This window comes from Hylobates moloch, unplaced genomic scaffold, assembly GCF_009828535.3.
Source record: "Hylobates moloch isolate HMO894 unplaced genomic scaffold, HMol_V3 SCAFFOLD_10, whole genome shotgun sequence".
In the NCBI taxonomy this organism is placed as follows: domain Eukaryota; kingdom Metazoa; phylum Chordata; class Mammalia; order Primates; family Hylobatidae; genus Hylobates; species Hylobates moloch.
In genome coordinates, this window is record NW_026652285.1 from 42,887,687 (window position 1) to 42,912,340 (window position 24,654).

General features: G+C 37.9%; 1 protein-coding gene across 4 annotated transcripts in view; it reads left to right on the forward strand.

Moving 5' to 3' along the window:
- CFAP95 (cilia and flagella associated protein 95) overlaps positions 1–24,654 on the forward strand; it is an 85,047-nt gene that overhangs the window by 44,162 nt on the left and 16,231 nt on the right. For 3 of the 4 annotated variants that reach the window (XM_032162646.2, XM_058445670.1, XM_032162648.2), the window contains one exon: positions 21,058–21,115. The exons of the other annotated variant lie outside the window; for it this stretch is intronic. In XM_032162646.2, coding sequence (XP_032018537.1) covers positions 21,058–21,115 — 58 coding nt within the window. The remainder of the gene's footprint in view (positions 1–21,057; positions 21,116–24,654) is intronic. 4 annotated transcript variants of the gene reach the window in all.

Sequence of the window (24,654 nt, forward strand, 5' to 3'; positions counted from 1 at the left end):
AGTTTCCTGAACATCACTTGTCTTTGTAAACATGGAGAGAATAATGGCTATATTTAGTCAGGCCAGGCTTTGAGCATTGGATTAGTCAGTATTCTCCGAGAAAGAAAACCAATATGATATATATGAGGAGATTTATTATGTGCTTACATGGTTATGGAAGCTGAGAAGTCCTACCATCTGCCTTCTGTAAGCTGCAGGGCTGAGAAACCCAGTGGTGCAACTCACTTAGGGTCTGAAGGCTGGCGGGCCAAGGAAGATGATGGTGTAACTCCTGGTTCAATTCTGAAAGCCTGAGAACTAGTGGGCCTGCCAGTGTAAATCCCAGAGTTCAAATGCCAGATAACTAGGAGCTCAGATGTCCAAGGTCAAGAGAAAATGGATGTCCTAGCTCAAGAAGAGAGAAAATGTACCTTTCCTCTTTTTGTTCTGTTCAGGCCCTTCATGAATTGGATGATGCCTACCTACATTGGTGAGGGCAAATCTTCTTTACTCAGTCCACTGATTCAAACGCTACTCTATTTTGGATTAGCAAAAGAGATGGACAGATACAGACAGAAATAATGTCTTACCCGCTATCTGGGCATTCTTTGGCCCAGTTATGTTGACACATAAAATTAGCCATGACAAGCACTAAGCTTATAAAGGAAATACTGGTGAAAAGTTATTTATCCATTTTGAAATTTCTCAAATCAAATGTTCCATTTCTTAAGCTACCCGGGCTCGTGGTTCCTTAGACATGCCTAGGTCCCTGCTTGACATTTTTGCCCTGTGAGGCAGGAATGCTACCTGAGTGCATATCACCAACTTGAATTTCCTAGGATGGATAGCTTGGCTGGTACTGAGTGGTGATGGCTTACTAGTTGGCAAGTTGCTGAATTAATTTTGGAGTCAACCTAAATGCAGTTTTTCATTGTGTTATCCTTGCATATAGGATATCTCTCCTTAGCTGATGTATGTTGAAGCCAAATGACCAAGGAGGTGGGATATCTGGTGTTAGTATTTGGGGTTGTGATTCAGGTTCTAATGAGTTTAGTTTGGAATTTGGATTGTGTGCCTTGGCAAAGGATATTTTAATGGCAGGTAACAATAACCTATTCTATCACTATCCTTGCATTGTAATTCAAATAATTTGATAAGAAAATATATGTGAAACCACATGATATAGTGCCCATTAGAGCTGATGTTTTGGCATCCTGATGGGCTGATGGCTGACTCAGACCATCCTTTGTTTCCTGTAAGTCTTTATGGAGTCTAACTTTATTACAGTAGCCATTCAAGTTATATCTGCCAAGTGGAAAGTCAGGTTTCTTTGTAGATTTGGGTGTGCTCAGTGAGGCCCTAAAACCAGCATTATGAATATAGGTTTATATGGTTTATCTTGTGGCCACTAGTTTGCAGAGATGGCTGAAGCACTTTGTTCCCTCCCTGAACATGCATGCTGCTGCACCCAGAAAGAGGCTGAGGTTATTTGCCTGCCCTCTGCACCTGGGCTGGACTTTTGACTGGTTTTGATTAATAGAATGTGGCAAAAATGATATCCTGGGACTTCTGAGTACAGACATTAAGAAAAATAGTAGTTTCTACTTTCTGATTCTCAGATTCTAGCTGATATGCTGTGAGAAGCCGAAGACACATGGAGAAGCCACATGGAGGAGAATCAAGGCTTGTGTTTGACAGCTCCAGTGAAGCTCCCAGACAATAGTCAAAACAAACTGGAGCCATGTGAATGAGCTGTCTTGGATCATCCAGCACAGTCAAACCTCTGGACAACTGTAGCTCTAACTAACATCGCATGGAACAGATAAACCACCTAGCTGAGCTAATCATTCCACAGAATAATCAGAGATAATAAAATAGTTGTTATTTTAAGTTACTTTTAAGCCATAACAATAGGTAATTGAAACAACCTTCATATCTCTTAATACCATGCTTATATGGTCATTTCTTCTGATATTAAGCCTATAGGTATAGTTTTTGCCATTTCTAATCGATCAGAGATGCAAGCAGTTCAAATTATGGGGACTGATGATCTAATAAAACAATGTGCAGAATAATCAACTCAAAATGGATTAAAGATTTAAGTGTAAGACCTGAAACCATAAAACTCCTAGAATAAAACATAGAGGAAAACCTTCTTGACATTGGTCTTGGAAATGAAATGATTTTTTTGGACAGACATCAAAGGTACGTACAGGCAGCAAAAGCAAAAAACAAACAAACAAAAATGAGACTACATCAAACAAAAAACAGCTTCTTCACTGCAAAAGAAACAAAAATGAGGCTCGGTGTCGTGGCCCCAGCACTTTGGAAGGCCAAGGGCAGTGGATCACTTGAGGCCAAGAGTATGAGATCAGCCTGGCCAACATGGTGAAACCCCATTTCTACTAAAAATACAAAAATTAGCTGGGCATGGTGGCACATGCCTGTAATCCCAGCTGCTTGGGAGGCTGAGGCAGAAGAATAGCTTGCATCTGGGAGGCAGAGGTTATAGTGAGCTGAGATCATGCCATTGCACTCCAGCCTGAGTGACAGAGTGAGTGAGACTCCGTCTCAAAAACAAAAACAAAACAAAAGAAAAACAAAAAGAAACAAAAATGAAAAGGCAGCCTATGGATGAGGAGAAAATATTTGTAAGCATATATCTGAAAAGAGCTTAATATCCAAAATTTACAAGGAACTCATAACAACTTATTAGAAAAAAAAAAAAAAGCCTGATAAAATGAGCCAAGGACTTAAATAGGCATTTTTACAAAGAAGACATACAAATGGCCAATAGGTATTTAAAAAGTGCTCAGCATCACTAATTACCAGGCAAAGATAAATCATAACCACAATGAGATATCACATCATGCCTATTGAAATGACTTTATCAAAAAGACAACAGATAAGTGTTGGCAAGCATGTGGAGAAATTAGAACCCTTGAACACTGTTGGTGGGTGTGTAAAATGGTATGGCCATTACGGAAAAAAGTATAGAAGTTCCTTAAAAATAAAAAATAGAACTACAATATGATTTATCAGTCACACTTCCAGGTACACATCCAAATGAAATGGAACCAGTATCTTGTAGAGATAGCTGTACCCTCATCTTCATTGCAGCATTATTCACAATCGCCAAGATACAGACTCAACCCAAGTGTCTGTTGATGGATATTATTTCACCTTAAAAAAGAAGGAAATCCTGCAATTTGTGACAACATAGATAAACCTAGAGGATATGATGCTAAGTGAAATACAGACACAGAAAGAAAAATACTGCATAATCTCACTTCTAAGTGGCATCTAAAATGTTGAATTTATAGAAGCTGAGAGTAGAATGGTGGTTGCCAGGACCTGAGGGGTGGGAGAAATAGAGAGATGTTGGTCAAAGGGTACAAAATTTCAGTCATGCAAGATGAATAAGTGCTAGAGATCTAATGTACAGCATGAGGATTATAGTTGACAATAATGTGTCACATACTTGAAATTTGCTACGAAAGCAGATCTGAAGTGTTCTTATTGCAAAAAAGGTAACTGTGAGGAGATGGATATGTTAATTAGCTTGACTGTAGTAAAATCAGTTTAATATGTAAATATATATCAAAACATTATGTCATGCACTTTAAAGATGTACAGTTTTGATTTAAAATAATAAAAAAACCCAAATTGAGTGGGAAAGATTTTTTAAATATCAGGGCTGTGGAATTTATATTTAAGCCTGACATTTCCTTTAGTCCCATGTATATTAATAAAGAGCCAATATAATTAGTATTACTCTTCATAATATTTAAAGTTTATGTAGTTGCCATAGAAAATCATTTGTTATAATTACTTTAAATGAAGTCTTCAGTTGATCTCAGTGAATAGTAGTGTACTATGCATCTTTGAGTTATAGAGGTGGCTTCACAAGAATAAGAACTTTCCAGAATTTCAGAAGTCTTTGCTGCTATCTGTATTTAATTTGATTCTGTATTTGACAGTTATGGAGTTAAATTATTACTCAAACATATAAATCTTATATTGTTCTTTCAAATGGCTTTTAAAAACTATTAGGCCTGAGGAAATTATATTTGTCCCACATATCTGAGTTAATTCTTTCAATATAACCATTTAATGACAACATACTATTTACTAAGAAGAGTTAGGCACTGGGAATACAGAGAAAAAAGATATCAGCTCATTTGTCTAATGTATGAGACAGAAAAACAACCAATTAATACTTGTGTATCAGCCAAGGAATATGCTTGGCTGAAAGTAACAGGAAACCTAACTAATAGCAGCTTGAATAATTAAGACATTTATTTGGTCACCTGGCATGAAATATAAAGGCAAGGAGTCCAAAACTGGTATGGCACCTAAACAATGTCGTCAAGAATTTGGATCTTTTTGTGTTTCTTCTTTACAAGTGTTATTAACTAGCTTTCATCCTTGCGACCTCAAGATGGTTGCTGTGCCTCCAATCCCCATTCTGTTCCAGAAAGAAAGAAGTGAAAAAGTAAAGAGGTAAAGGGAAGCCCACCCCAGGATCTTCATCCTACATCTATTTTATGGACTGTGGCATGGCCGCCCATGGCTACATGATTGTTTTCAGCTTCTAAGTAGCGAAAGACAAGGGAGAAAGGAATTTGGAATAAGTGTTATTTGGACCAAACTGCATGCCACAACACATTAGGAGTGAACATGATGCAAGGGAGCACTGAACTCAGATTTGGGAGGTCAGGAAATGCTTCTGGGTAGAAGTGACACCTGAACTGAGTCACGAAGTCTGAGTTGGAGTCAGCCAGATCAACAGGAGAGAAGGGCACCCTAGGCAGAGGATGAAGGATGTACAAAAAAGGCAGGGAGGCCGGGCGTGGTGGCTCACACCTGTAATTCCAGCAGTTTGGGAGGCTGAGGCAGGAGGATCACATGAGGCCAGGAGTTCAAGACCAGCCTGGCCAACATGGTGAAACCCCATCTTTACTAAAAATACAAAAGTTAGCCAGTATGGTGGCATGCACCTGTAATCCCAGCTACTTGGGAGGCTGAGGCATGAGAATCGCTTGAACCAGGGAGGTGGAGGTTGCAGTGAGCTGAGATTGCCACACTGCATTCCAGCCTGGGGGACAGAGGGAGACTCTGTCTCAAATAAAAATAAAATAATAATAACAAACAAAGGCAGGGAGGAGTGGAACCTATGGGAGGCATGCATGGTTCATAGAGCAAGAATTTGCAGTGATGACAGCTAAAGTTGGAGAGAAGTATTGGGGCTAAGAAAGCAGGGCCTGAAAGCCATGCTGAGTTTGGACTTTATCATGTAGGTGGTATGAAAGGTTTTTGAGCATAGGATAGGAATAATCAGATTTGTGTTTAGAAAACAGAGAACAGATTGGTAGGCAACTGAGATTGCCATCTTGAACGTATCAAGGCAAGACGTAATAAGGGCCTGACCTTAAGCGATGGTGGTGTGGAGGGGGAGAAGGGTGCAGATTTTAGATCTAGTAAAAAAAAAAGAAGAGGCATTGACATCTACTTGAAGATTGAATAATTATAGGAGTAAAGCAGACTTGAGATTGATTCCTAGGCTTCTGGATTAGGCAACTGGAGGGTGATGGGGCCATTCACTGAGGCAGTGAAGTCAGGAGGAAGAGCAAACATCAGATAGCATGTGGATATTTGAGACTGGAGCACAAGAGAGATTACTGATCCAGTCCCAACTGCTAATATAGGTATCCTAGCTGACTCTTCTGCCTCATCTTTCCCTTTCACTCCATTCTCCAACCTGCAGCTTGAATAATTTATTTAAAATGCAAAGATAACCAACCCCTCTCACTGTTTAATGTCATTACAGTACAGTTTTCTCTTCTACCTTAATGAGCATTTACTATGTGTCTGGCACTGAGTTAAGGGTTTTACATGCCATATTTTATTTAATGCTCATTCTTTAAGATAGATACTGCAACAATCCTCATTACAAAGGGCTCAGAGGGGTAAAGTAACTTTCCAAAAGTTTTTTATCCAGTAAGCACTAGAGCTGGGCTTTAAACTCCTATCTGGTCTGTCTGACTGCAGAGCCTGTATCATTAACTTTTAATGGGAAAACCTGCAATTACTTTTGCACCAACCTAAATACTACATTGCATCATCTTTGATGCTTAAATGTGTATAGTGCTCCATATCTTTCAGAGTACTTTCACACACATTATCCATTATTCCATTCTGCTTAACAATCATGCAAGGTCATTTGGGTGAGTATTAATTGTATAGAGGACAAAATCAAAACACAAAGATAACCAAAGAATTCAATTTCTCATTAAGTAATTAATCCATTTATTCTATAAATATTTATGAGGCTGATACTAATGGGAGGAGTTTAAATGCAGAGTGGTTAAGTGACTTTCTCAAGGCTCCATGACTGCTTAGTTGCAAAGCAGAAACTGGAAGCTTTGGGTCATAGTTCCGTGTTCTTGATGGGAGGGGAGAACATCTTGCAAAACTGCTAGGGATCTTAGCAAGTGCTGCGCTTGGATCAGGATTAAAATCAGATTCAAATTGTCCTCCATTTCATCTCTCCTCTCCACCTCTTACCCACTAGCTTCTTAGAGGTTGATCTCTAAAAAATAGGCCTGGGGGCTAGGCACAGTGGCTCATACCTGTGGTCTCAGCATGTTGAGAGGTTGAGGTGGGAGGATCAATTGAGCCTAGAAGTTCGAGTCTGCAGTGAGCTTGAATCACCTGTTCTGTGAAAGGGCTGTGTATACAAAGTGACCCCCCAAATGCTGAAGAAATAAGAAACCAAATAAAGAGGCAGACAAATCCAGGTCATAGGTTTTGGGTAGTTTAAGGGGAACTTAAAAGCAGGGAGACTTACAGAAGAATGGTCTTGGGAGGCCACAATACAGGTAGATCTCCACATCACAAATCCCCAGACCCAGGGCTTAAATCTTGGGGAAAGTATCCCTGCTCTGGAAGGAATGTGTAGGTGGCTATGGGTGTCAAAGCCTATGATTTCCAGAACAACAAGGGTCGTTTTGGAGGAAACTTAAAATGAGTAGGTCTTCCTACATAAAGGGTAATACATCGGTCAGACATTTGGGAGGCATTCTTGAACTTGGGGTTAATTAGAAGTTACATGGCAGATTGGCATTTAAAATAAAGTCACTCTTCTCTCCATATTGCCACTGCACTCCAGCTAGGGTGATGAAGTGAGATCCTGTGTTTTATTTTATTTTATATTATATTTTATATTTTTATTTTATATTATATATATTTATTTTATATTTTATTTTATTTTATTTATTTTAATAAATAAAATAAAAAAATAGGCCTGGCATTCAGCAGCTGTGGATTTGTTCTGTGGCTAATTCAGCAGGTAGAAGTAGGAGGAAATGACAGGGATGTCTGTATCAGCTCAATTTAAGTTTTTTTTTTTTTTTTTTTTTTTTTGTGAATGATGGTTGCTGTTAAGAATGAGACAGAGTTTTCCAGAGTGGTTGTAAGTTGCGGCCTCACCTGCACAACGCACCCCGTCACCTCAACACAGGGTCAGGTAGACTCCGTGACCCGCTGTGGCTATGTTTATCTTAAGTAATGAATACTGCTTCTACTGCTGCCAGTGACAAGATTAACTCCAAATTAATTCCCTGATTCTTTAAGTCACATACTCACATTCAGACTCCTAGATGACCCATCTGATTTGGTGAATACATGTCACATGCCCTTGTTCTGGCTGCCAGGAAGCTGTGTGATAAAATATCTGCCCCCCATCTAGACAAAACAGAAAAGAAACAGTTGGTCTTTAAGGTTCCTTTGAGCCTAAGAAGCTGTGATTCTGTGGGCTTGGGTACATCATCTTGTCATCCAGTCGCATATGTTACCACTGGTGTTAGGGCAGCTGTAGACATTTCAACTCATACCATGAATTTTATGATAACTCCAATATCAGACACCTTTTCCTTTCTTATTTTACAAAACACCTTTCATTGTACTCTGCCTTATAAAGTATATAATAACTACAACTGTTAAAGACAAAAGAGGGCACGTGTAGCAAATTGTGGGTGGTGCAGGGTGAAAGCCAGCCACCTAACTTCCCGGCATCGTTACAGTGTGGCATATCCTAGTGAATTTACTGGTTTCTGGTCTTCAGTTTTACATTTCCAGAAAGCCTGTTTTTATCAGTACTTCAGAATTTAACTGAGGCATGGAGATCAATTCGTGCTCATTAAATTCACGATAAACACCAGAATTCTAATTAGTTAATTTATAACGAGAAATAAAAATTTCAAGCACACCAGACGCTCATGTCAGCCTAACAAAAGGCATTCTCTCTCTCTGAAAAACCATACGGGAAGCCAAACAATAATCAGAATGTTGTTCACTCTTTGGAATCAGAGCAAGGGGAGTTGGTTACATTATTACAATGATGAATGGCCTTAGACTTTGGTGGCCTGATTGTAATAGGATTTTTTCGGTTGTAAGGAACAAAAACACAATTAAAATTTTCTTGGGCAAAAAGGACAGTTTATTAAAAGAGCACTGGAGTGCCTCATGGAACTTTGGGAAAGTCCTTGGAAGAGCCTGGCTTCAGAGATGACTGGACTCAGGACTAGAAACAACTTGGGATTCTCTTCCTGTTGGCTTCATTCCCTCCCTCTGAGGACCAACTTCTTCCACCAGCTGGAGGATGTTACATCCCTCAGTTACTGTCACGGGAGAGTGAGCGGCCCGTTTCCATTGGTTTCTATTAAGAAAAGGAAATCCCAAAGAGGGCCCTGATCAGACTGGTATTTGGACCTAAGAGCCACGAGTAGGGATGGGAACTGTAAAGCAGAGCCACCTGGTGCAGGCTTGTTCTTGCTGGTTCCAGATAATGACTTAAAGTCACTGTTGGCTGTCAGTAATTCCAGGTTGGTGAATTGACATTGATGTAGTCCAGCTCTGCTTCCAGAACCAGGGGGATCTGTTTGTAAACCAGGATACCTCTTCCCCAAGACAATGCCTAGAAATAATGCCTCCCTTGTCTTTCTGACCTCTTGCTTCCTGGAGTTTCTCTGAAGGGCATTTCTCTTAATGGACTTGTTCTTTTTGCTACAGCTAATATCTAGAGGAAGATCCATGTTGATTTCCCATATTTTTATTCTCAAAAGACCACCTTATTTCCAGTTTGGGGAGCACAGAATGTACTCTCTATCACTTAAAGATTGATTGTTGCCCTGTTTTTTGGATTTTTTTTCAAGGGGGTGAGGGAAGGAGAAGGCAGTCACAAAGAGTTGGTGAGTAATTGGCTGGAAGTCATCATTCAATATTATAAAAGTTTCCATTTTGTTCCACAATGCCTTTTTAGAAAGATAACTGAATGTTTTAATCTTTCACCTGTATTTACTTTGCATACTCAATGTAGTTAATCTATATATCTTTATATTCTAATTTTATTTTTATTGATTTAAATATTCAATGAATGCTTCTCATTGCCTACTTTGTATCAGACTCTGTGCTAGGAGGTGATAATAAGGAGAGGGAGAAGGGCTCAATTAGGAGGGATAGGTTTCTATCTGCTTTACATGAGTAGAGAGATACCCAAATGCTGACCTGCAGGATAGTTCTATCCAAAGCAACTCTCCAGTGTTCTACTGTGGTTCCTGATAAGCATATCTTTTGAGTCATAACTTTGAGTGAGAAGAGGGTGGGGAAGCAAGTTCACTGTTATCTATTAACACAAACATATTTTAAGATTATGGAATATTTTCATTATCTAAAATACTCTTCAAACACTCATCTACTCATTACCCAGTTATAATGTAAGTTAATATTTTTACTATACATGCTTCAATGTTTTTAAAGAAATGGTTTATCATGATTTATATGGCCATTCAGTATATCCATTTTCTTGCAGGACATTAGCTTCCAAATTTTCACTATTACAAATAAGGCCACAGTAACTATCATTATACACATCTCCTTGAATATATATGTAAGAGTTTCTTTATACACCATAAATATTATAATTATAAATCATCAATTCACAATAACATTTTTAAAAACAATTTTCTTTATATTCATAATTGTTGGGTAATAAGACATATGCACCTTCAATTTTGCAGGATACTGCCACTAGTTTTGTTTGAACATATTTATTGTTTCATATCCTCATAAATAGGGATTTTTAATTTTTATCAATCTAATAGATATTACATGGCATTTCATTGTTGTTTTACTTTGCATTTCACTAATTACTAAATTTGATTTGCAAGAGTTTTAAAGGCTGGGCACAGTGGCTCACACCTATAATCCCGGCACTTTGGGAGACCAACGCAGGTGGATCTCTTGAGGCCAGGAGTTCAAGACCAGCCTGGCCAACATGACAAAACCCATCTCTACTAAAAATACAAAAATTACTTGGGCCTGGTGGTGCATGCCTGTAGTTCCAACTACTTGGAAGGTTGAGGCAGGAGAATTGCTTGAACCTGGGAGGCAGAGGTTGCAGTGAGCCATGATTGTGCCACCGTACTCCAGCCTGGGGATGACAGAGTGAGATTTTGTCTAAAAAGAAAAAAAAAGAGTTTTAAAAAATTAATTCTGTTAGTAATCTTTTTTTGGTTAGATTTATTTTATTGATCCTCTTTTGGTTAGATTTATTTCATTTTACTATTTTTTTGAGATGGAGTCTTGCACTGTCTCCCAGGCTGGAGTGTAATGGTGCGGTTTTAGCTCACTGCAACCTCCGCCTCCTGGGTTCAAGTGATTCCCCTGCCTCAGCCTCCCAAGTAGCTGGGACTATAGCCACCATGCCTGGCTAATGTTTGTATTTTTAGTAGAGATGGGGTTTCACCATGTTGGCCAGGCTGGTCTCAAACTCCTGACCTCAAGTGATCCACCTGCCTTGGCCTCCCAAAGTGCTGGGATTACAGGTGTGAGCCACTGCACCCAGCCTTTTGGTTAGATTTATAATAAATATCTTCTTCCAGTCTATGACTTTTCTGAAAACTTTGTTTATAGTATCTTTTGATCAACAGAAGTTTTAAATTACAATGTAGTCAAGACCTAAATATGAAATGTCAAATTCTAAAATTTTAGAAATTTCATATATATATGCATACATATATATGTAATATACATGTAATTATATATGCATATATGTAATATTTTTATAAGACTAAAGGTTTAGCCCAGCATCATGTGACTCACTCTTTCTTCACTGACTTGTAAGGACATTTCCGTCATACACCAAATTCCTATATTTAAGCAGTTCTGCTTCTAGGCTTTACATTTTCTCAATTGGTCTATTTTTATACTGACTCTCTTTGGCACTTCATAGAGTCATATGACTATTAGGATTTGTTTGTCAAGTTCTACAAAACACCTTATTGGTGTTTAGATTGGAAGTGCTTTAAATTTTTTGGATGGAATAATTGCTATCATTATATCCATCATTCCACACATACATAAATTATTTTATGTTTTTCAACAACATTTTGTATTTTCCCCATAAATGTCTTGTATATCTTCTGTTATATGTATTCTTATAGAAAACTTAGATATTTTGTTGCAAGTATAAATGGGATTTTCCTACTTTGATTATGCTTTCTAATTTCTTGTTGCAGGTGTATGGCTATGCTATTTTTGTATATTGATCTTTTATCCAACAACCTTGCTGAAACTTGCCTATTGTTATAATTTGTATATTCTCTTGTATTTTTTAAAATGTAAACAACTTTGTCATCCACGGAAGACGACGATTTTGTTTCCTTTATTCCAATTATGCTATTTGCTAATGTTGATTTTGCTGGTTTTTCTTGTTTTACTGCATTTTCTAGGCTCTCTAGTGCATTATTGAATAGAAATGCTAGTGGAGGACTTCTGTGACTGGGAATATTTCAGGGGAGAATTTTCACGAGCTTAGTTTTTATTCTTATTTATTGTGCTCTTCTCATAGTAATGTTGCATTGTTCTGTTCATTTAAAGTATGACGGATTTTCCTGGACTAGCAGCAATCATAGATAATTCTATCCAGGAGGAATGAAATCTTTGGGCAGTTTGCTCAATATCTTAGTTCAAGAGTGCCCTCTTCAGTTCTAACAGTGAAGTGAGGCTTATTTAATTAATGACACGTTTCAGGGGTGGCGAAACATAGGAGGGAGTGATGTTTACTGATAATCATGATACTATCTTATAGCTCTAGGATCCTTATTTTCTTGTGTTTTATTTCTTATTTTTCTTTACCTTCTAGTTGCCCCGCTCCTCCCCAGAAGCAGTGTCTTCCCAAGACTATAACTGTGGTCCTGGATACTTCCTTGAAAAGTCATGCTTCAGATCTTCTGGTCTCAGACCTGTTCTCACGATTTCCTCATCAGGAAAGGGTGTTCTCTTTCTGTGGGTGCTGTCCTCTGTGTTCCACCCTTGCTAGAGACTTGCCACCTCTCCTGTCTTCCATATAATCCCTGCCTGATTCTGTTTCAGCATGGGCTCTGATTTGGCTCTACTGATTCTGGTCTGTTCTACCTACATGTAAATTGAAGTTTGTGGTATTTCCTATCCTTCACTATGCTCTACCTGTGGGCAATTGTGTAGTTTTATTTGATTTACTGTTGACCTGTATGGTTTTGGAGGATGTATGTAGAGATTTGGATTTAAGAAACCAAAGGGTTGAGAAATGTGTGTTACAACCTTCCTGCATAAATGTGGTTTTGTCATTTTATTTCTGTGATTCTGATCTATTTTTGCCTTACATATTTGTATTAGGCTGTTCTTGCATTGCTATAAAGAAATCCCTGAGACTGGGTAATTTATAAAGAAAAGAGGTTTAATTGGCTCACAGTTCTACAGGGTTTACAGGAAACATTGTGCTGGCATCTGCTCAGCTTTTAGGGCATCCTCAGGGAGCTTTTACTCATGGCAGAAGGTGAAGGGGGAGCAGGCACATCACATGACAGAAGCAGGAGCAAGCAAGAAAGTTGGGGGGAAGGAACTACACACTTTTATATGACCAGATAGTGCGAGAACTCACTCACTATTATGAAGACAGCACCAGGCCATCAGGGATCTGCCTCCATGACCCAAACACCTCCCACCAGGCCTCACCTCCAGTATTGGAAATTAACAATTCAACATGAGATTTGGGCAGGGACAAATATCCAAACAGTGTCAATATTCTATATGTTGTTAGGTTTATTGACATAAGATTGTTATATACTTTCTTGGTGATTTGGTCTTTTAATCAGTAGATAATGATCTTTGTAACTAGTAATTTTTGCTCAAAGTCTCTTACATAGGATATTATTATAAGAATTCAATTTCCTTTGGTTAATATTTGCTGTTGTTGACCAAAAGACCACCAGGATGGCTAAATATTAGAAAGGAGAGCTTTATTGGAGATATTGGTTTGGAAGCTGGGAAGAGAAAGTCTCCAGCATGGATGAGGGGAAGCACAGGTTGGGTTTTATGCCTCACAGGGCCTGAATCATGCATATTCAGGAAGTTCTGGGGAAAAGCTATATGTATTTATGAGGGAGCTATGCGCATATGTAATGGATAAATACGTATATGACATACATCCTACGTTCACTTTGGGACGGGGTTTTAACATTAAAATGAGGTGGAATTTGGCTCTATCAAAGGGTGAACTTTAGGATACAAAGATAGTTTATGCACAGCCTCTATCAGCTGGCTGAAACTGGTTAAAGGTCTGCAATTGCTTATCAGAGAAGAAAGTTTGTAAGGCCAGTCCTTTATCCAATTGTAAGTCAGAATTAGGACAATTGGCCTGATATCTCCTATTGTTAGGATATTTAGTGAGAATTTAGAAATTTGCCATGCCAAACCATCCCTGAATCCCCAACCCATAGGTAACTTTTTGTTTCTTTTTTAACCTTAGGTTCTGTCTTAGTTGATAAAGGGGCATCTATTTTGGTCTCTCACATCGCACTGTATATACTTTCATATATTTTTGTTTGTTTGGGTTTATTTTTTATTATTTCATGTTTAATTTTTGTGGGTACATAGTTGGTGTATGTATTTATAGAATACACGAGATATTTTGGTACAGGCACGCAATGCGTAATAATCACATCATGAAAAACTGGGTATCCGTCCTCTCAAGCGTTTATCCTTTGTGTTACAAACAATCCAATTATACCCTTTTAGTTATTTTAAAATGTACGATTAAATTATTATTGACTATCGTCCCCACGTTGTGCTATTAATTACTAGGTCTTACTCATTCTCTCTATTATTTTTGTACCCATTCACCATCCCACCTCCCTACTGCGCCACCCTTTCCCTGCCCTTACTATCCTTCCCATCCTCTGGTAACCATCCTTCTACTCCCTATGTCCATGAGTTCAGTTGTTCTGGTTTGTAGATCCCTTAAATATGTGAGAACATGTGATATTTGTTTTTTTTGTGCCTGGCTTATTTCACTTAACAGTGATCTCCTGTTCTATCAATGTTGTTGCAAAAGACAGAATCTCATTCTTTTTAATGGCTGAATAGTACTTCATTGTCTATAAGTACCACATTTTCTCTATCTATTCACCTGTTGATGAATTCTTAGGTTGCTTCCAAATCTTGGCTATTGTGAACAGTGCTGCAACAAACTTGGGAGTGCAGATATTTCTTTGATATACTGATTTCCTTTGTTTTGCATATATACCCAGCAGTGGGATTGCTGGATCATATGATAGCTCAATTGTTAGCTTTTTGAGGAACCTCCAAACTGTTCTCCATAGTGGTTGTACTAATTGACATTCTTTTTTTTTTTTTGAGATGGAGTCTCGCTCTATCGCCCAGGCTGGAGTGCAGTGGTGCAATCTCGGCTCACTGCAAGCTCCGCCTCCTGCGTTCATGCCATTCTCCTGCCTCAGCCTCTCCGAGTAGCTGGGACTACAGGCGCCTGCCACCACGCCCGGCTAATTTTTTGTATTTTTAGTAGAGACAGGGTTTCACTGTGGTCTCGATATCCTGACCTCGTGATCCGCCCGCCTCGGCCTCCCAAAGTGCTGGGATTACAAGCGTGAGCCACCACGCCTGGCCCTAATTGACATTCTTACAACAGTATATAAGGGTTCCCTTTTCTCCACATCCTCGCCAGCATTTGTTATTGCCCGTCTTGTGGATATAAGCCATTTTAACAGGCGTGAGATGATATCTCACTGTAGTTTTGATTTGCATTTCTCTAATGATCAATGATGTTGAGCACCTTTTCATATGCCTATTTGCCACTTGTATGTCTTCTTTTGAGAAATGTCTATTCAAATCATTGGCCCATTTTTTGATAGGATTATTAGATTTTTTTTTCCATAGAGTTGTTTGAGCTCTTTATATATTCTGGTAACTAATCCCTTGTCAGACGGGTAATTTGTAAATATTTTCTCCAGTTCTGTGGGTTATCCCTTTGCTTTGTTGATTGTATCCTTTGCCATGCAGAAGCTTTTTAACTTGGTGTGATCCCGTTTGTCTACTCTTGCTTTGGTTGCCTGTGCTTGTGGAGTATTGCTCAAGAAATCTTTGCCCAGACCAATGTCCTGGAGATTTTTCCCAATGTTTTCTTGTAGTAGTTTCATAGTTTGAGGTCATAGATTAAAGTCTTTAATCCATTTTGATTTGATTTCTGTATATGGTGAGAGATAGGGGTCTAGTTTCATTTTCTGCATATGGAAATCCAGTTTCCCCAGCACCGTTTTTTGAAGAGACTGTCTTTTCTCCAGTGTCTGTTCTTGGCACCTTTCTCAAAAATGAATTCACTGTAGGTGTGTGGATTTGTTTCTGGGTTCTGTATTCTGTTCCATTGGTCTGTGTGTCTGTTTTTATGCCAGTACCATGCTGTTTTGGTTACTATAGTTTTGTAGCATAATTTGAAGTCAAATAATGTGACTCTTCCAGTTTTGTTCTTTTGGCTCAGGATAGCTTTGGCTATTCTGTGTCTTTTGTTATTCCATATAAATTTTAGAAGTGTTTCTTCTATTTCCATAAAAGTTGTCATTGGTATTTTGAATAGGGGTTGCATTGAATCTGTAGATTGCTCTGGATAATATGGACATTTTAACAATATTGAGTTTTCCAAGCCATGAACATAAAATATTTTTCCATTTTGTGGTGTTCTCTTCAATTTCTCTCATCCATTTTATACTTTTCATTGTAGAGATCTTTCACTTCTTTGGTTAATTCCTAGGTATCTAATTTTATTTGTGACTATTGTAAATGGGATTAGGTTTTTTTTTAACTTCTTTTTCAGATTGTTCACTGTTAACATACAGAAATGTCATTTTTTTTTTTTTTTTTTTTTTTGAGACAGTCTTGCTCTGTCACCCAGGCTGCAGTGCAGTAGTGTGATTGTGGCTCACTGCAACCTCTGCCTCCCAAGTTCAAGCAATTCTCCTGCCTCAGCCACCTGAATAGCTGGGATTACAGGTGTGTGCCACCATACCTGGCTAATTTTTGTATTTTTGTAGAAGCCAGGTTTCACCGTGTTGCCCAGGCTGGTCTTGAACTCCTGGCCTCAAGTGATCCACCCACCTGGCCTCCTAAAATGCTGGGGGCATGAGCCACGGTGCCTGATCTGCCACTGATTTTTGTACGTTGATTTTGTATCCTGCAACTCTAGTGAATTTGTTTATCAGTTCTAAATTTACTGAATTTGTTTATCAGTATAGTTTTTTTGGTGGTCTTTAGGATTTTCTAAATATAAGATCATGTCATGTGCAAACAAGGATAATTTGACTTCTTCCTTTCCAATTTGGATGCCCTTTATTTCTTTTTCTTGTCTAATTGCTCTAGCTAAGATTTCCCTTAGTATGTTGAATAACAGTGGTGAAAGTGGCCATCCTTGTTGTATTTCAGATTTTAGAGGAAAGGCTTTCAGTTTTTCTCCATTCAGTATGACACTAGCTGTGGGTCTGTCATATATAGCTTTCATTATGTTGAAGTATGTTCTTTCTATACTCAGTTTTTTGAGGATGTTTATCATAAAGGGATGTTGAACTTTTATCAAATACTTTCTCTGCATCAATTGAAATGACTGTATAATTTTTATGCTTCATTCTGTTGATATAATGTATCACACTGATAGATTTGCATAGGTTGAACCACCCGTGTGTCTCTGGGATAAATCCCACTTGGTCATGATGAATGATTTTTTTAACATGTTGTTGAATTTGGTTTGCTAGTATTTTACTGAGGATTTTTGCATCAATATTCATTAGAGATACTGGCCTGTAGTTTCCTTTTTTTGATGTGTCTTTGTCTGGTTTTGGAATCAGGGTAATACTGGCCTCTTAGAATGAATTTGGTAGTATTTCTTCTGCCTCTTTATTTCAGAATAGTTGAGTAAGATTGGTATTAGTTCTTTAAATGTTTGGTAGAAATCAGCAGAGAAGCCCTCGTGTCCTGGGCTTTTCTTTACTGGGAGATTTTTTTATCTTTGATCTCAATTACTTGTTATTGGTGTAAGAGTTAAAGAAAGAGGAAAGAAACACAAAAAGTGGCTCAACAGTCAGACAGGTTTATTTTGGAGAATAAGCCTGAGAGGGGCTTCTGGCCTATTTCTGTCAGGAGTATTCTCTCATACAGACTAAGAGTATTTAAAGGTTCAGTGCTAGAGAACTTATCATAGGCTTGGAATGTTTCTGTGTTGGGGAGAAGTTTATTGTGGGGTTGGAATGACTTTGGTTGGAGGGGAGGTTATCTTGGGGCTGACATCTCTCTGGTTGGGAAGGGGTTTGTCTTAAGGTTGGAATGTTTCTGGTTGGAGATGTCATTTGTGGTTTATGATCATGCTGACCTTAGCCATTAGGCTGATGCCCTTTGGATTTAGGCAGTTTTTGATCAAAGTGAACTTTAAAATGGTGGTGTTTGTCCAAGATGACGATGCTCTTGCTCTGCCAACTAGCCTGTTCGGGTTTTGGATTTCCTCATGGTTCAGTCTTGGTAGGTTGTATGTGTCTAGGAGTTTGCCCATTTCTTCTAGATTTTCTAATTTATTGGCATATAGTTTCCTGTAGTAGCCACTAATGATTCTTTGAATTTCTGCCCTATCAGTTGTAATGTCTCCTTTTTCATCTGTTTTTTTCTTAGTCTGGCTAAAGGTTTGTCAATTTTATCTTTTTAAAAAAAATTTTAAAAAAATCCTTCTTTTATATTGTTTTCGTCATTTCAAATTCATTTATTTCTACTCTGATTATTATTTCATTTCTTCTACTAATTTTGGATTCAGTTTGCTCTTGCTTTTCTAGTTCTTTAAGATGTATCAATAGGTTATTTAGGTTATTTATTTGAGGTGTTTCTTGTTTTTTGATGTAGGCACTTATAGCTATAAATTTCCGTCTTGGTACTGCTTTCACTGTATCCCTTAAATTTTGGTGTGTTGTGTTTTCATTGTCATTTGTTTTAAGAAATTTTTCAGTTTCCTTCTTAATTTTTTCATTAACCCACTGGTCACTGAGAAGTATATATTTTAATTTCCATGCATTGGTATATATTTTTATATACTTTTACTTTCAAGCTTCTTTGAAAGGAATTTTATTTTAGGTATAAAAGCAGGTAGTTGATCATTAAAAATTGTTTTTGTTTTAGAGACAGGGTCTCTCTCTGTCACCTGGGCTGGTGCTGCTATAGCTCATGGCAGCCTCGAACTCCTGGCCTTAAGAGATCTCTTTCCTCAGCTTCCTGAGTAGCTAGGAGTACAGGTGCAAGCTACTGAGCCAGCCAGCATAGGACTTTTGACCTGCTCCCTTTCTGACCTGGGCTGGTTCCCCTTCCTTAGGCAATCTGGTGGTCCTGCTCCTGGAAGGTCACCATACTAATGTTGAACTTAGTGTGGACACCCCATAGGCATACAGCACTATAGCTCAGAACTCCTGGGCTCAGTTCACCCTCCTGCCTCAGCCTCCTGAGTAGCTGGGACCATAGACACATGTCACCGAACATGACAAGTAGGAGTTTTTTTTTTTTTAATACAGTTTGATGTTTAATTTAAGTCTGAGAAAATATTTTCATGGACAGGTTTAACCCCTTTGTTTTTATTATAATTGCTAAGATATTTAATTTTATTTTTATGATTTTAATTTGTTTTATGAGCAGAAATAATGTCCCCTGTTCCTTTTATTCTCCTTTCCTGACTTCTATTAGATTTATCTTAAAAAAAACCCATTTGATGGTTTGAAAGTTACATTTCTAATTTTTGTTGTTTTAATCATTAGTACTCAAACTCTAGTGTACATCAGAATCTCCTGAAGGGCTTGCTAAGATATGTATTGCTGGGTCCCACCCCTAGAGTTTCTAATTTAGTTGTTTTGTGGTGGGACCCAAGTATTCACATTTCTATTCCCAGGTACTGCTGCTACTACTCAGGAAATCACACCCTGAGGGCCTGGCAAGAATTGGTGGTTACCACCCGGGTATCCAATAGCCCGTCTAAGTTGGACTTGTTATTTTGAGATTCTTGTTGGGGTTCTGTTACCTTCTCACCAGCTCAGCCATGCATTAAAACTTCTTAAACTTTCCTTTTACCCTGGTTTTTCAGTATGCAATACTCAGAGGAGTTTCTTTGGCCATCCAGTCCCATAATATGGTCAGGAATGGAGGTGGGGTTTTAATTTATCATAAGAGAATAATTTTTCCCCCACTGTGAACTCAAGCAGAGAGAAACTTTCTTGCAAGTTTCTCTGGACTGGTAGCTGAGGTTTCTCTGGTTTCTTTTATATGGAGGTATACCCTTTACAGATTCTTGGCTATAGTTGGAGTTTTGCTCTCTGCCTCCTGTGAATCTAAGGCCAAGTCTCTTACTCTAGATGTGTGGGTCAAACTCCACATCAGTTTATGGTTTCCCATTGTAATGACTATCCTCTTCAGTTCTAGCACCTCAGGGTTTCTCTTTTGGGCTTGGCTATACCTGTAGACTTTGGGGGATGAGCGTGAATGTATTTCATCCAGCATTTCTGTGTGTTTAATGGGGTGGAGGTTGGGGATGTTATGTAATCTCAGTCTATCTGGCTGTCCTCCACTATTCTTCAGCAGTCACCTGGCAAAGAATGTGGGTCAAAAAGCTCATAGAGGCAGGAAGTTGGTGGTAAAGAGAATCCTTGGAATGCAGAGCTCCTGAGTTCAGGAACTTGAGCCTGGGTTTTCACAAATGTCATTAGTACAGGAGAGTAGTAAGTGGTGCTAAATTGGAAGTACAGTAGTCTCCCCTTATTCATAGTTTTGTTTTCCACAGTTTCAGTTACATGAGGTCAACTGCAGTCCGAAAATATTAAACAGAAAATTTCAGAAATGAACAATTTGTAAGTTTTAAATTGCAGGTGGCTCTGAGTAGCGCCACAAAATCTTGTGCCATCTGACTTCATCCAGTTCAGGACATGAATCCTCCCTTTGTCCAGTGTCTCCACACTGTCTACTGTCCCTGGCTGTTAGTCACTTAGTAGCCTTCTTCATTATTAGATTGTCATGGTATTGCAGTGCTTGTCTTCAAGTAACCTTTATTTTACTTGATGATGGCTCTAGAGTGCAAGAGTGGTGGTGCAGGCATTCAGATATGCTAAAGAGAAGCTGTCAAGTGCTTCCTTTAAGCACTTGCGTAAAGATGAAAGTTCTTAACTAAGGAGAGAAAAAAAAATCGTATGCTGAGATTGCTAAGACCTATGGTAAGAACGAATCTTATCCTTGCAATTATAAAGAAGAAAAGAAAAATTCGTGCTAGTTTTGCTGTTGTACCTCAGACTGCAATAGCGAAGGCCATAGTGCTTGATAAGTCTTTAGCTAAGATGAAAAAGGCACTACATTTGTGAGTAGAAAACGTGAACAGAAATGTGTTCTAATTCACAGCAATTGGATTCAGTACTATTGGAGGCTTCGGACATCCACTTAGGGGTCTTGGAACATATTCCCTAAGGATAAGGGAAACTGCTGAAATTGAAGTAGGGGGTACCCTGCTGGTGGTGGATAATACTATATACAGAGGCTGGGACTGCTGTGGGGTTTTAAATTTTGATTAGGGCCAATCCTTCCTGAAATGTTTTTATTTCATGTAAAGTATATACCAATAAAAATTTAAAATATTTTTCTTTTTTGAAGTCATTCTTTCCTCAAACATTGACTTATCCCTCTTAGGTGTGCATTGACAACGTACTCAGAAGATTATGTTCCACCTTATGATTATCAGCCACATGTGAGTGCAAGAGCTGTAGTCTTCTACCTATTTGTGTACTTGAAGTGATTATTTGCACCTAGTATAGTCAAACTTGGGAAGAAAGGAGAAATCGCTAAAGTTTATGATATTTTACATTTACTTTGAGATATTAGCTGTTTATTGGAATCATGACAATGTTTTATAGTTATGATTTGTTTTTGGATGTTTATTGATTTCAGGGAAAAATATTGCAGTATCTAAAATATATTAGACACTTTCTTCCTCATCTTATTTACTTGTCCCCTCCCTGAATTCAATTTATCTGGAATAAGAACCCACTTTCTATTCATTTGTATTGCATCAACACATAAAAGTAAGTGGCTTAATATAGCTCTGGGAAATATGTATGTTAATTTAAGAATGTCCAGTTTATAACTCGAATGTATTTGTACTTTATGAATTATGCAACAGAAACAAAACAAGGCTGCTTCCGATTAGCCTTGTTCTGGAAATCTTACCAGGGCAGTAGACATGAGGTAGAAATAAGATATTTAACTATTGATAAAGAAGAGAAAACATCTTATTTTCCAATAGTATAATTATCTATTTAGGAGAACCAAGATATTAAGCTGAGAAGTAATTAGAATAAATAAGACAATAGCTTTCCTTCACATCAACACTAACAGTTAATAAATTATAAAAGAAAAAAGCATACAAATTATTATCAGCAACACAAATTCAAAATTCTTTAATGAGGAAAGTTCCACCAAGATCAATAAAAGATAATGTGGCAGTTTATCTCCAAAGATGGCAGACCTTCCTGTTGGCACAAGCCACTCCCCACTGAAGGTGAGGATTCCTCCATCTCGACTTGAGGTGATCAGTAGAACATGGCAAAAGTGACTGTGTGCTAGTTCTAAGCCTAGCTTTAAGATTGCCTCCACCTTTTAAGCTCTGAGCCACCAGAGAAGAAATCCAGGCTACTCTGTTGGAGGGAGAGGCCATGGGAGGAACACTGGCAAGCTTGACTTACGAGTGAGGAAGACCTCGTGGATAATCAGCTTAGCAGAGCCTGGACTCCAGCTCTGGCTTCCATCTGACTGCAACCCTTGAGGACCCACAAGAAGAAATTGAAGCCATTTTCTGTTTTTTTAAAATATGAACCAAAACATGACTGAGGCAGATATCTCAAATAAAAAGGAATAACTACCATTTTAGGGAACTGGAAAACTAACTATAAACCAAATTTATAAGTTTAATATAAAAAAATCCCGATGGATTTTGTTTTCTATGAGAATTTTAAGATTCCAGGAATTATTTGAAAGGACAAACAGATGAGAATACTCAGAAATGTTTTGAAAAGGTAGCATAACCGATTTAGGGAAGTAAGGGGTTTAGGATGCCACCTTCATTATATGCTACATTCTGATTTATATTTTTCTATTTAAAAAAATAATATTTAAGACATAGAAACAGCAAATGTGGTAGTTTATTGTTTAATATACTTAATATATATAGAACTCATACATATTGGCAGGAGAAATTTTAATGACCCTAGAGAAATGAGCAAATGAAATATATGGGCAGTTCACAAAGTAGGAAATATAATCAACTAATTAGTAAATATGGGGAACATACCCCATTTTCAAATAATAAACAATATAAATTAAGACAAAAAGATTTTTTCTTTTGAGAATAAAATTGTCAATGTTTTCAAAAAATACTATTTGAGGCTGGGCATGGTGGCTCAGGCCTGTAATTCCAGCACTTTGGGAGGACAAGGCAGGTGGATCACTTGAGGTCAGACATTTGCAACCAGCCTGGCCAATGTGGCAAAACCTTGTCTCTACTAAAAAAATACAAAAATTAGCCACATGTGGTGGTGCGTGTCTGTAAGTCCAGCTACTTGGGAGGCTGAGGTAGGAGAATCTCTTGAACCCGGGAGGCAGAGGTTGCAGTGAGCAGAGATCATGCCACTGCATTCCAGCCTGGGTGATGGAGTGAGAGTCAGTCTCAAAAAGGAAAAAAAAAAAAAAATTGACCTAATAATTCGTTTTCTAGGAAACTTCCCCAAAGAAAAGTAATTCAAACTAGCAATAAAATTCATATGCAAATATATTCATCACTGAATTATTTATGATGACAAAACTTGGAAAGTACATAAATATTTAGTATTACTGAAACTGCCTTTGCAAAAATTACAGTAAGAAGGGAAATGTGACATAACTGAGTCCATCTTGCTTCTACCAGGCTCAGTTGCTTTTGCTCCTTCTTGTGTGGAGGCCATAATAGTTCTTTTTCTGAACTGATACCATCGTTCAAAAACGGAAACCGTATTTGTAAATGCTAACAAAAGGTCACAAGGTTAGACTTATGGTAAGGGCTTGAACTTCTCTAAAGAATAGGCATAGTTAAATAATGACCTGGCATTGCTTAACTTGCTTTTCTATACGTTGCTTACTGCTCCGGATCCATTTAACGGGGGTCACAAGATTTATAACTTCCCCAACTACTCCCGGATATCTTCATTATTGTGAAACCTAAAGAACTGGTCTTTGAGATATTTTTCAGATTTAGCATTTCAGCAGACAGAGAAATGTTGCCTGGTCCTGAGAGCCTCTCCTAGGAACTGACTCAGCTATGCAAAGACAGTTTAGACACTCCTGTGGTTTCATTCTCAGCCAATCTTTTCAGTTCCCCAGGCCCTAGCCCACCAAATTATTCTTAAATCCTCTAGCCTCTGAATTATTAGGAAGGTAGATTTGAGAAATTTCTCCTGTCCTTCTGCTTGGCTGGTCCTGTGATAATTAAACTCTTTCTTTGCTGCAACACCTGCTGTTCTCAATGTATTGTTTTTTGGGGGATGGCAGGCAAGAAGAATCCATTGGGCTGTAACATTAGGAGTAGCATTAATCAAGTATGTTATAGTCATATGATGAGATATTGTGCAGCCTTTATAATCTCCATAGATAGTTCTTAGTGTCTTGATAAATCTTCATTTAAGGGTAAAAAAATTAAGTTACAAAATTGCATGTATATTTTATCCAAACTACATAAAAATATAGAGAAAATTTTAGAAACTAGGGAAACTGCCAAAATGCTAGCACAGTTGGCCAATGAATGTTGAGATTCTAGGTGACTTTCTTCATCTTTGCACTTTTTAGAGTTATCCAGTGTAACAAGTGTGATCATTTATCGTCAGAAAAACCACAAGGAAAGAAACATATTATTTTAAAATGCATTTCAGGTCCATTTTCTTATTTACATGGGATTTGGCTGTATCTTTAAATAAAAGAAATCTAATTAAAAACTCACAAATTTCAAAGGACTAAATATTATAAATATAAATAATGTGGGATGTATTTTCAGGGCACATAAATCATTAACCATTGCATTATATATTTATGCTTTTAATTTTTTCAGCATTATTTCTAATATTTCTCATGTTATTTGTTTCCACATTAACAGCACAGCATACCATGACAGTTGTTTGCCTTTATTTGCAATTTTGTTCATTTACTTCTAATGTCTTTTCCAAAGTAATTGATTTTGAGGCATGTTTTTAGTGCTGCTTCTGA